The sequence below is a fragment of the Callorhinus ursinus genome, unplaced genomic scaffold (assembly GCF_003265705.2).
Source record: "Callorhinus ursinus isolate GAN/ISIS: 27379988/994484 unplaced genomic scaffold, GSC_fseal_2.0 scaffold6, whole genome shotgun sequence".
Taxonomy (NCBI): Eukaryota; Metazoa; Chordata; class Mammalia; order Carnivora; family Otariidae; genus Callorhinus; species Callorhinus ursinus.
The window spans coordinates 75,232,597-75,245,593 of record NW_027397068.1 but is presented as its reverse complement, the minus strand read 5'-3'; the positions used below and the strand labels follow the sequence as shown (position 1 = coordinate 75,245,593).

The 12,997-nt window shown below is 40.8% G+C and overlaps 1 protein-coding gene across 6 annotated transcripts in view; it reads right to left on the bottom strand.

Annotated features, from left to right (window-relative positions):
- PACRG (parkin coregulated) overlaps positions 1 to 12,997 on the bottom strand; it is a 582,662-nt gene that overhangs the window by 182,800 nt on the left and 386,865 nt on the right. The window contains exon 5 of one of the 6 annotated variants that reach the window (XM_073894195.1): positions 5,818 to 5,941. The exons of the other annotated variants lie outside the window; for them this stretch is intronic. Coding sequence (XP_073750296.1) covers positions 5,832 to 5,941 — 110 coding nt within the window. The 3' untranslated portion in view covers positions 5,818 to 5,831. Of the gene's footprint in view, positions 1 to 5,817; positions 5,942 to 12,997 lie in introns of those variants that run through there. 6 annotated transcript variants of the gene reach the window in all.

Sequence of the window (12,997 nt, the reverse complement as noted above, 5' to 3'; positions counted from 1 at the left end):
AATCACACATATTAGTGCACAAGTAAGATTCTATCACATATGTTCTATACCTTGATTTTAATTTTTTAAAAGATTTTATTTATTTTTTTGACAGAGAGAGACACAGTGAGAGAGGGAACACAAGCAGGGGGAGTGGGAGAGGGAGAAGCAGGCTTCCTGCCAAGCAGGGAGCCTGATGCGGGGCTCGATCCCAGGACCCCGGGATCATGACCCGAGCCGAAGGCAGACGCTTAACGACTGAGTCACCCAGGCGCCCCTATACCTTGATTTTTAACTTGATTTTATATTTTGATAATTTTATTATGTCCTTCAAATGCTCTCATTCATCTACATGGCAACATAATATTCCATCATAGGAATAAAACATAATTTATTTGACCATTTTTATATTGGTGGACATTTAACTTATTTCTGTTTCTCCATAACTATTAAACACACATTTAAAATATCTAGGTATTTATGTTTCTTCCTGTCTTTAATTATCTTCTTAGGTTTAATCCCTAGTATTAAAAAATGATTAGGTCAAGTTTGTGAATATTTTAAAATCAAATTGGCATACTGATGTTTGTGTTAAAGAAAGGAACTGAAGGCAAGAAGTCTAGAACGTTCTGGAGATCACACAGTTCTTCATTGCCAGAAGCACGCCCTGAACCCATATCTCCTGACTCCCCAGCAAATCTCTCTCATCTGGGCTTCAGTCTCCAGTAAAAGAGAAGGAAGCAAGAAATTGTGTTAATCAATGCATGCCATATTCTTTTTCCCAGGAAAAAGTCCTGCTGAAGTGTTTATGTATTCTCATATTGTGTGTGTGTGTGTGTGTGTGTGTGTGTACTAATAAAAATCATTCAATGACTTGGGTCGAAAAGGCTTTCTCTGGGGCAAATTGCTATTTACCCTGATGTCTAAGCAAAATATAGTTTCAGGCAATTAAAATAACTGAAGTAGAAAAAAATTCAGTTATCTGTGTTGTATTTTTGGTAACTTCCATTTAGAGAATTGCATGTGAAGTTAAGGCTGGCATATTTAGGTTGAGGGAGTAAAACCTTCTGAGTTGACCAAGGTAGGGTAATTGCAAATTTCCAATGCTGGCTGCAAATTTAAGACATTAAAAAGCGATTTGCAAGTTTTAAGTATATACCAAGAAGGCACAAGACCTTGTTCTAAAATAATAACTGTGGCTTTAATAAAATGTAAGAGCTTCCTGGGATTATAAGGAAAGATATTTTTATGTTTGGAAGACACTTTTGTGATTTGCCTATTTATTGGGGCTCTTGCTGAGGAGAAGACCACGGACAAACAGGGTCCTAACTCGGCACAGGTCCATTAACTTTGTGTGCCAAGTCCAAGGTCTTCCTATGATTTTGGCATAAAAATAATTGCATGGTAGAGTCTGTGGTGGAAAATGTCCCCTCCCCACCCACGTGCTCCTACCGGGAAGAGCTGACTCTTCCCGACCCTCAGGAGAGGTGTCCTCAGGGCACTGCTACCAGTCTGGGCCAACTGAGGTCAACTTTCCATAAGGAGCTCATAACTCATAGGCTCATGTTACACCAAGGAAGGACGTTTCTTTTCCAACTTGTTAAGTTTTCCTGTCTCTTCTTTTCACCCTTTCATCTACTTCCATTGCCTTATCACTGCCTAGCTGTTCCAGCTGACCAGTATAGACTTAGAGATTGTGAGAAATCGGGGGGAAAGTTTATTTTTTTTCTGGATTAGTAGTGAATCCTTTTGCCACTGAGAAGAACTGTAGTTGTCATGCTGTTATTGATACATCAATGGGAATGGATAGGATTCTGTGCTTTAGGGCACACAGACTGAGGGAGTCCCACTTCCAATACTATGCGATCGTGGGCAAATGGCATAAATTCTCTGGGCCTCGGTTTCCTCATCTGTAAAGTAGGAACATTGGGTGGTGAAGATAAAATGTGATAAAGCAGATAACATTGCTTAACACACAGCCCGGGATTCAGTAAGCAGCCTGCCAATGCTGTTACTAGCTATCGGCTCTGTGATTCTCCTCCCTTGGGAGTTCCTTCTTCCCAGGCAATATCACATTATAGTGACCATTGCTTCAAAATACTACTTGTCACTGAATGATTCTTCATGTAGCCACCAACATGTTCTGTTTTGCTTTTAAAATTATGGTTGGACGTGCATTTTTTTGTCTTTTTGAAATATCAAAACCAAATTAAATGAGCTATGTTACTAACTGTTGACACAAAAGTCATAATGTTCATGTTTCACAGAAAAGCAAACCTAACAGTTTCTGAGAATTTTGCTATCATCACAGGTGAAGTCCTTTCACTTCTGTAGTTCATTTGATAAACTGACATTTAGGAGCTGTGTTATAAGATAATATGGAGATTTCCATATTAAGTATAGGCTACAGATGAAAGTGAATAGGAGAATAAGAGGAAGAACAAAAAGATCTAAGTTGGACAGGGTGAGGGAACTGGAATACCCCTATAGAAGAAGAGCTGAGAAGAGGCTTAGCTCTGGTTTTGGAGAGGTGGAAGTGACCGCCACTGGGTGGGATGTTTGTGACAGACAGTCAGTAGAGATTGGCCATCAATGCAAGGTGTGGATCAAAGGCACATGCATGGAGGAGACGATGCCTTTTAAGAGGTATGTTTACCTGATGCAAGACTCTTCTCAGCTATCAGGCACAAGAAGCATAATGGGTATAAAAGATTAGTTAACCCTATGGCAGGGGATTATGTCACAAGAGAGTAAGGCTTCTGCTTGAAAGATGTGTGAGGTTGGGCCCATACCAACTAGAGAGGTCGTTACCAAAAATGGAAGATTACCCTCTAGAGGCACTTGGAGAAAATTGCAGGCACATGACCCTTAATGTAAAGACATTTAATGGAGAGGTGAGGGAGCACATCTCCTTCACAAATGGAGCCAACTCCTGCCACCATCCCCTTGTCTTCTCCAGGCTGAAGAATGGTGGACCTTCCTTTCTTTCTCTAAACCAGATTCCTGAACATCAAATAGGAAGCCATGCACTGTAGTTAATTTTATCCTAAGTTTGCTCAGTGCAATGTATCCTGATCATGACTGTTTTTATTAATTAAAAAAGGTACGACCAGAATTAACTTCTCACTTAAATCCGTATTGCTGCACATTTTTGGTTTTTTGTGATATTTGGTCCAAAGAGGGTTTAGCAGAGCACCTAGAGAAAAATTAATAACTAATAACAAAGTTAGGAGCAAGTAGACCTACCCTTCTGGATTTCAAAAGAAAGAGGAAATAAACATGTGTACCATTGAATGGTATTAGCTTCAGTTCTGGAAGTGTTTATTCAAATATCAGCATCCTTTGCAGTTGGCAAAAATCAGTACGTGAACTTTCAAACTTTCACACTGAAAGTTAATCCATATTTTGTGCTAGAATATTATGGCCACAACCTCTAGTAATCCACGAAAGTTAGGAAGGGAAAGCACTTGAAAAAGTCTCATTTGAAAGTATTCATGTAGGTGACCAGAGAATACAGTTCACAGAAATAAAAGTGAGAATTTGAAATGGATTCATTTGCTCTTTTGGTAAAGGTGGTCCTCCCTGGACCTGAGGAAAAGCCCAGCTCCATCTAAGAGGTAAATACGTAAGGAATCATCACTGGCCCAAAAGAAAGTCATATTTTCACTAAAAAAAAAAAAAAAAAGACTCAAAAGTCTTTTTTGGTGGGCTTTTTGTTTGTTTGAATTAGAATAGGGACACAAGCAGAATCCATTCAGTGCTTTGACAGATGTTTTTTGGACTGCCTCTAATGATTCCTATAGGATACTTCAACATCTGTGATTTGGACCCTACCCTGCAGTTACACGGAAGAATAAGCCATAGACAGAAGACACTGAAGGTCAATATCAAAGGCAGGGTACAAAAGAATGCTCAAAATAAAGAAAATCAGTTGATAAAATTAATATCACAGAAAAAAGGACTGTGTTCATGTGGGAAGGCCTGGGACCAACACTGGCAAGAGTCACTGCCACAATTATCATGATCATCATGATAATAATATTATTGGGGGTGACAACTTTTTGTCTCATCTAATGGTCCACAAATCACCTTTGCACACACTATCATCGTCAAAAGTGGCTTAAGGGACACTCTGGAAAACAGTATGGAGATTCCTCAAAAAGTTGAAAATAGAGCTACCCTATGACCCAGCAATTGCATTACCAGGTATTTACCCCAAAGATACAAAGGTAGTGATCTGAAGGGGCACCTCCTCCCCAATGTTTATAGCAGCAATGTCCACGAAAGCCAAACTATGGAAAGAGCCCAGATGTCCTTCGACAGATGAATGGATAAAGAAGATGTGGTATATTTACACAATGGAACATTACGCAGCCATCAAAAAGTGAAATCTTGCCATTTGCAACAATATGGATGGAAGTAGAGGGTACTATGCTAAGTGAAATAAGTCCATCAGAGAAGGACATTGATCATATGATCTCACTGATATATGGAATTTAAGAAACAAGGCATAGGATTATAGGGGAAGAGAGAAAAAAAAATGAAACAAGACGAAATCAGAGAGGGAGACAAACCATAAGAGACCCTTAATCTTAGGAAACAAACTGAGGGTTGCTGGAGGGGAGGGGGTGGTGGGGGGTTGGGTAACTGGATGATGGACACTGGGGAAGGTATGTGTTGTAATGAGCACTGGGTGTTATACAAGACTGATGAATCACAGACCTGTACCCCTGAAACAAATAATACATAATATGTTAATTAATTGAATTTAAATTTTTAAAAAAGTGGCTTACAGGAGATAGTGGGATTGGTTTTAAAGGAAACGGGGCTTCCAAAACCCCATGGAAATTTAAATCTTTTCAGAGCTTTGGGTAGAATCAAGATAGGTAAATCCAGCCCTTGATTTTATGACAAACGGTATAACTGATAATTTTAGAAAAATTGTAGCTTTTCTAACATGATTAAAATGGACGACTTGATGTTAAATTATTTTCAAGTAAACCCTATCTTCTTAATTTAGCTATGTTTGAAGTTTTAGCATAAATGTCATTGACTTGGGAAGATTTATAACTAGAAGGAGCTCAACACAGTTATAAAGTACTTTTCAGGGCGCCTCGCTTAAGTGTCTGCCTTCCACTCAGGTCATGATCTCAGGGTCCTGGGATCGAGTCCTTCATTGAGTCCCTCATCGGGCTCTTTGTTCAGCAGGGAGACTGCTCCCCCCTCCCTCTGTCCCTGTGCCCCTCCCCCCACCCTCTGCTTGTGCTCTCTCACTCACTCTCTCAAATAAATAAATAAAATCTTTTTTTTTTAAAAACAAGGTATTTTTCATTCGTAAAGAAGTTTACATTTTATTATTCAGATGTGTTTCCAGACAATGACGTGATGTATGGCATCTGGGACACAAATTTGGAAGGATCACGCAGACTGTGCTAAGAGTCATGTTGCATTTGTGTTGAAGCTGGAACTCTGGTGTTTCTCTGAGTCAATCAAGCAGCCCTGTGATAAATTTATGGGATTTTCACATCTCATAAACAAACTGTGAGAAGGCCTCACTGAGTATAGGAGATAAAATTTTCTACAAGTATTCATAAAATTGAGTCATAATAACGGCAAAGGAAAGCCTTAGGTTTATTCTGTTGGAAAAGCAGAAGTTTTATGCCTATAACTTTATGCTTCATAAGCTAAGTGAAACAACAGCTCTTTTGATTGTAGAGAAGTGTTAGCTCTCCTTCTGCAACAGGGGATTATCAGCCCCAAATAATGTCATTACCCAAGTTGTCACAGTGATCCATATTCTGCTTATAAGAAGCTATGATTTCAATTGTTAGAAAATACTTTTGGAACTTTATTCAGACGAAGAAGCATGGAGATTTTAACACAAATACAATCATATATTGATGACTCCTCTCTTTTGGATCTCTTGAAATCCAGTAACAGACATTATGGTGAAATAGTTTTGCTAAAAGAAAAAATAGCATATAGAAAAATAAGAATATCGTATCAGATATGGAATTTTGTCCAACATGGTACTCATTCGGTCAGATACTATATAGTAATAAGTAGACTATGCTTAATTCAAAATGGAACATTTAACAGTGATGTGCTTGGGAAACGTATCCCCTACCAGCACAGATGGCATAAAAATGCTTAGTGATTCTTTTTTTCAGACTTCATGTCATGCTGTGGGAAGATATGGTTGAAATAAATACATTTTATTTTGTTTTGTGACATTTTTCCATATGATTTAATTATAGAGAGAAGGGCACACGGAGAGCGTCACTATTAAGTGGGATCCATTATACGCTTAAGAGCAAATTCAAATCTTTTGTTGAGCACATTTTTGGGAAATAAATTGTGCATGCCATGTAAATAATATGACATTTGGTTGCAGTCAATTTAGTTTATGTATCTTGCCCAAAGGAACAGGTGATTCAAAGTTTAATTTGCCCCTCGTCTACTTATTCTTAATAACTTGGCACAGTAAGCAGTTCTTGGGATATCAATATACCAATTAACGAAATAATTCTTTCGCTGCTGTTGAAATAAAGAGTTGATTCTCATCTCCATTTTTGTTGTGGTGGTGGCACAGGGCAAACGGAACAGGCGACATAGTCACAGAGGAAAGCGGGGCGAGAAGCACACTCAGTAGCCCTCCAGCAGATACAGAGGAAACGAGCTCAGACCTGTTTGCGGGCGTCGACGGAGGACCCGCACTGCAGACCTGTTTGCGTGCGTCGACGGAGGACCCGCACTGCCCAGGACCCCCAGGCCAGCTCGCAGGTGCTCCGGCCCACCGGGGCCAAGGAAGTTGGGCTTCTGTATTACTCATCACAATGCATCTGTCTCATATTAAATTTGCATTTGGAAGGATTAAGGGAGCTCGCTGGCAGAACCAGTGAAAACTTCAAATAAGAAAAACTGTTTTCTGTTTGAGTCATAAAGTTTTTTCAATACATTTGGCATTTCATGAAGTTTGTAAAAAAAAAAAAAAAAATAGCTGAGAGGCTTGTTGTCCATGCAACGATGCCTTTCATTTGCTCATTATCTGCCCCACTGTCATAAATGAGCTTCCCTGACCCCTCACCTGGGCCACGACAGAGGTCTCTCAAATGCATTTCTCTTCCCATTCTCCCTGTTCTGTTGCACTCTCTCCCTCCAGGGACGTCTCTGCGGCCTGGTGGGCAAGTCTTGAATTTGGAACTCCCTCCTTGGCTCCCCCAGCCTGGGTCAGCTGTCTCTCCTCTGCCCTGGCACTCCCTATTCACCCCATCATAGCATTTATCACGAGGATGGAGGTTTCTGGTGCAGTTGCCCGTTTTTCTCCCTGACACAGAAGTCTCCTTGAGGTCACGGCTGTATCCCCTTCACCAGTGTATCTCGTGTATTTCGTACCTCTAGGTAACAATAAATAAGTGGTGGGTGGCTGAATGAATGACGTCACTTGCTGTCAGCTTCTCCTCGTTGAATCTGGCATGAAACCAAATGCCTCACCTCGGTATTGGGTGGATTCTAGGGAAGCCTCTGTCCTACGGCATCCTCAAGGCGTCACTCCCTTTGATCCTCAGTCCCATTCCTTGTCCACACTCTTGGCCAACTACACTGTTGACTGTTTTCTGAATAGGTGCCACATCCCCTCTGCTTTTGTGCTTTTGCTATGCTGTTCCCTCTGCCTAGAATGAATGCATTTAATGTTCATCTGGAGAAATCATAAGCCCTCTTTAGGGCTAGTCTTCATCAGACCTTTCAAGGCTCCCATTTGGAATTAATATGGCCATCCTCCCTTGCGTTTTGTTTTTCCCTATGTAGCACTTGTCACACCTGTCAGTCCCTGGGGAATAGGGACCAGATCTTTTTACTTAACTCTTATAGAACCTAGCACAAATACAAGGCACTTAGGAGATGCTGAATTCATGCTTTAGGCATCAAACTTCTGTGAAGACAACAGCAGCAAATCCTTGTCTAGCACATCACAGTTTCCGTCCATCATCCATCTCTCCGTCCATCCATCCCTCCATCCATCCACCCATCCATCCATCCATCCGTCCTTCCATCCATCCATCCATCCATCCATCTATTCATCCATCCGTTCTTCCATCCCCTGAGCTTACACTATCTTGTCATATCACCACAGCAGCTCCACAAGGATCAAAATCTAAGGTCAACTCCATGAGCCTCAGAATGGCTCACTGACTTGTCTGAGGCCACTCAGTTAACAAGAATACCTGGATTTAAATCTAGGTTTCTGTCTTTAAGCCAGGTGGCCTGCCTAGTTAAATAAGGTTTTAAAATCAAGTGTGATAAGGGACCCAGCTTGAGTCTAAGTTTCAAAACCAATATACCAGTGGATGAGGGATGGAACACATTTGAATACTGCAATAGTTATTAATCTGACAGTTTTGCAATCCGTTCCCAAGACTCCTGCTATAATGGAAGGGTTCACAAGATCATAAGGTAGCCTTGCTTGCTTTTCTGGTCACCCATGCAAGGGATAAGCACAAAGTTCCTTGCCATCACCCCCCAGAGCCCATGGAGGACAGATTGGATATGGAGGGCAGACTGAAAGTCATGCCAGAATCTTGTCCTAAACTGGGAGGAAAATTCCCCTGGGTAAGGTGGGTCCTATGTCCCTAACTGGGGCCCCACTTTAGTAGCTCAGTGCGTGGGTGTGGGCAGGGGCCACATGGATGGCTATATGGGTAATTCGAAGGATTAGGTGCTTGAGCAGGAGAGGAAGAATGGCAGCGATCAAATAAAAGCTGAAAAGATTGTGTCATGAACACAAGTGACTCAGATATTTGGAGGAATTCGAGGAGGATTAGGTTTATTGCAGAACAAATGGGAAGAGAAACAAACACACACTATTTTGTTTCATATTGTGACCCAATTTCTACCTCCCAATTACCTTCCCTCATTATGCCCTTCTTCCTTAGATTTTTCAAAATATTTTAGGTCTCTTTCTTGTCATTTTTTTTTTAATGTGGAACTTTGTAGAATTGCACAATTAAGCATGAGAACAGAAAAGCAAGAAAGGAAAATCTGAAATAGTGTCTATTTAAGCAATTTCTGCTTATCTGAGATTGTTCTTTGATACATGACAACTTAAAAAATAAACTACATATGTATTTACCTCTAAAACACAGTAGCCATAGGTTTAAGATAATCCAGATCTAAAAATTGTTTTGCTTTGAAAATTCATCTTTGCAATTATTTCCTTACCTTCGTATCATATAATAAAAGTTATTCACACCAAAAGGAATTTGGGCTGAGGGTCTAAATCTATTTTGCCATAAACCCTTTTAATAGATTTTAATTTTTAATACATTACTAAAACCTTTTTAAACTACTCACAGACAATTTCTAAATTTACAAAATTCAAATACAAAATTAGATACAAGAAAAAAATCATGTAAGAATATGGACAGTAATATGTTTAATACTATTCAGATCCTTAGCATTTAAATAGAGCTCAAAACTGGAGATGATGAAAAAGTAGTTGAATTGACAAAGAGGTGTGGAAACAGTCAAAAATCCCCACGTGGGAGCTGCTAACCATGTTTTAGACTGTGGACACGGGAAGTATCCAATTATTTCAAAAGGAGGAGGTCAGGTCCTGATTTGCTCTAGTCCCTCCCTGATGGGGTTACTGATGCCCTCCGCTCGCAGGCAGAGCTGTACTTGCTTCCTGGCAAAACTTGGTCAGAACAGAATTACATTAGCAGCCTGAGCTGATAAGATCTGAGTTCGTCTTGCTGTGTGGTCTCTAGTGGGTCTTAAGGCAGCCCCAGTCACCCAGCACTGTGTAGCCCTTTCTGGCCCTGCTGGGTTGGCAGAGTCTCCTAACTGGCTTTCTATCTCTATCATTTTGCTGTTACTTCAATTTCACAGTAGAGACAGGGGACCACTAAGCTCTGCTTTGCTGGGGCCTGAATCCTCAACTAGCTCTTCCCAGTTCTGGGAGCCTCTTGTTCCTAGCCTTGGCTGCATATCGGTACCACCTGGGAAGCTTTAAAAAATGCTCAAGCCCAAGGGCGCCTGGGTGGCTCAGTTGGCTTAGTGTCTGCTTTCGGCTCAGGTCATGATCCCAGTGTCCTGGGATTGAGCCCCACATCAGGCTCCCTGCTCGTTGGGTAGTCTGCCTCTCCCCTTCCCCCCGGCTCGTGCTCACTATCTCTCTCTCTCTCAAATAAACAAATTCTTTTTTTAAAATATTTTATTTATTTATTTAACAGAGACAGAGATAGTGAAAGCAGGAACACAAACAGGAGGAGTGGGAGAGGGAGAAGCAGGCTTCCCGCGGAGCAGGGAGCCCGATGCTGGGCTCGACCCCAGGACGCTGGGCTCGACCCCAGGACGCTGGGATCATGACCCGAGCCGAAGGCAGACGCTTAATGACTGAGCCACCCAGGCGCCCTCAAATAAATAAAATCTTTTAAAAAAATGCTCAAGCCCAGGCTGAGCCCCAGACCTGAGTCTCTGTGGGACCAGGAAGTTGGAGAAAACCGCACAGGCATTTACTCTGGTAATCTGCATGGGCCAATTCAAAGGATATTCTCTTGTTGGATCGGATAGAACAGGAGAGGAAGAAATTGGCTGAAACTAAATGAAAGCTGAAAACACTGTGTCATGAACACATGTGACTCAGATTATTTAGAGGCATTTGAGGCAATTTCCATTGTTGTGGAAAAATGGGAATAGCTATCCACATCAGGGTTTTTAAAACTTCCCATGTGATTTCATGGTCTAGCCAAGACTGAGAACAACGGTCCTTCCAGGACCTGACTAAACCAGGAGCCATGTTGATAATGATTACTGGTTTCCAAGACCACTTATAGCTTCTCCCTGGCTGTATCCCACCTAGCAGAACAGTCCTCTTTGCAGATCACCACCTGCTCAGACCTTGCTCTCCTGGTTCCCCTGGATGGGACAGGTCCCAGGAGCTGCCTGGCTACTCTCAGCTTTTCCTTCTGGCAGATTCCATGCTTTGGAGGCTCCAGCAAGTCCCAGATCCGAGGCTGCTCCAGAGACGTTTATTGCCGATGGAGTTACGCATCTCTCCTAGTGCTTTGCATTTGACCGTTTGGGCCAAGTGCTTTGTGGCTGGTATATATATCTAGTCTGTTCCACTCAGAAGATCCAGATTTACAATTTCATACAAATCCAATTTGAGAAGATACTACTTTTGTGGCTAAACCAAATAATTTTAATAAATGTCTATAGTTTTAATCTTTTTCTAAAACCCAAACAAGTAATCCCTGGATTTTGGGAGGTCCATGCAGCTCTTGGTAATTGCTACTGGATGCTGTGTAGTACAAGCTTAGTCCCTGGAACCACAGAACAAACTTACTCCCAACCTGGGTGTTAAAGGACACCCAATGGCGAAACTCAAAATTCAGAAGATGTGGATCTTGACAAACAACCTCCTGGACTTCTAGAAGATAGAAGAGGTCAAGGTCACTATCTCTCAAAATGAAACATGCAAATCTTATTCTTAAGAATGTGTTTTTCCAATGTGTGCATACAAGTGCACAAAATATATGTATACACACAAAATAGAAGTTATAATTTGCTTTCAGTAGCAAGATCCTAGAAATAACTTTAATGTCCATCAAAAAAGAACTGGTTATATAGATGTGCAGAGCCATACAAAGGAATCCATTGAGTCTTTGAATAAATGAGTAGATCTAAATGTCCTGATAGGGAATGTTTTGCAAGATACCACATTAAATGGGAAGAAAAATGAGAAACAAGAAACAGTGCAACAGCTTCCTGAAAATTTGAAACAGGAGTACTCTAAATAAGACTTTTATTGTGAATCATGCTAACATGGTGTGTCCCGGGCAATAAAAAATTAGCCTTGCTGTTGGAGAAGATTCCAACTCAAGGGTAATGATGAATAAAATAGGCTTAGTAAAGTGAGAACCAAATTCTAGAAGACCCAAAACTCCAGACTATGAGATTTAACAAGATGCAAAATGCGACAGGGTCCAAGGACACGTGGTGCTGATGACCCCTCATGGAGCTACTAGGTGCAGCGCCTTATCTAATGGGGCAGGTGTGACTATGGACTTCCCAGCAGGCCAGCATTCTGGAAATGCCACTTCCTCATTGTGTTCCTGGGCCTGTAGGAGCCCTAGGCTTCAGTCGCTTCATCCCCCCACAGAAGATGCTTGTGAGTAAATAAGATAGTATTTAGGATGAACCTAAAAGAATACCCAAGATATTAAATGCTTAATATGATAGCTGTGGAAGGAAGAAAAAAATCCAGGGAGTGTAGTGGGAATTCCTCCAAGAAGAGAGGGTTTTGTTCCCTTACGCATATTAAAGGGGGAAATTAAGCTGAGTACATATATTCTTCTCAGCAAGTTTCAGGTTCAGTAATTCTGAATTGGGGTTGGAAAATTGGAAAGAAAATTGAGTGGTGGGGGCAAAAATAACGGCTTAACTTAATTACGAAAATGCCTCACTTCCCTATCGTGATGTCAATACTGTGCATGCTGCAACTCAAGCTTCCATAAAACAGCTATTTTGTTACAATTTAGGACAAAAGGTATGCCATTTATTAATGCACCAATATATTTTAGTGAGCACAATACATGAAAAGGAAAAAAGTAATTATTTGCCTGCAGGTTAGACCTCCGTTATTTTAAGTCTTTGCGACTTGCGAAGCTCTGCATGAAAAGTAATACAAATATATGAGTTAACTCTGTGGTCAATTAAATATCCTGGATATTAAATACACTGGACAAGACATCTTGAGGTAGAGAAAGGATGCTGAATAGGGAATGTTATTATTTAGTCTGGTGGCAGGCTTTGAAGTAGATGGATTTTTGCTCCTCACAGATATATTTTCACTATCGTTTCCTGGTTATTAAAATGGCTGTAGAATCTTTATTAAGTTTCCTGGAAGCATTAACTTTGTTAAAATTAAGAAATCTCATCTAACTATGGTGTCTACAAAATATAAGAAATGACAATAAATCCATCCCTTGGACTTGACAGAAAACAGATAATACAG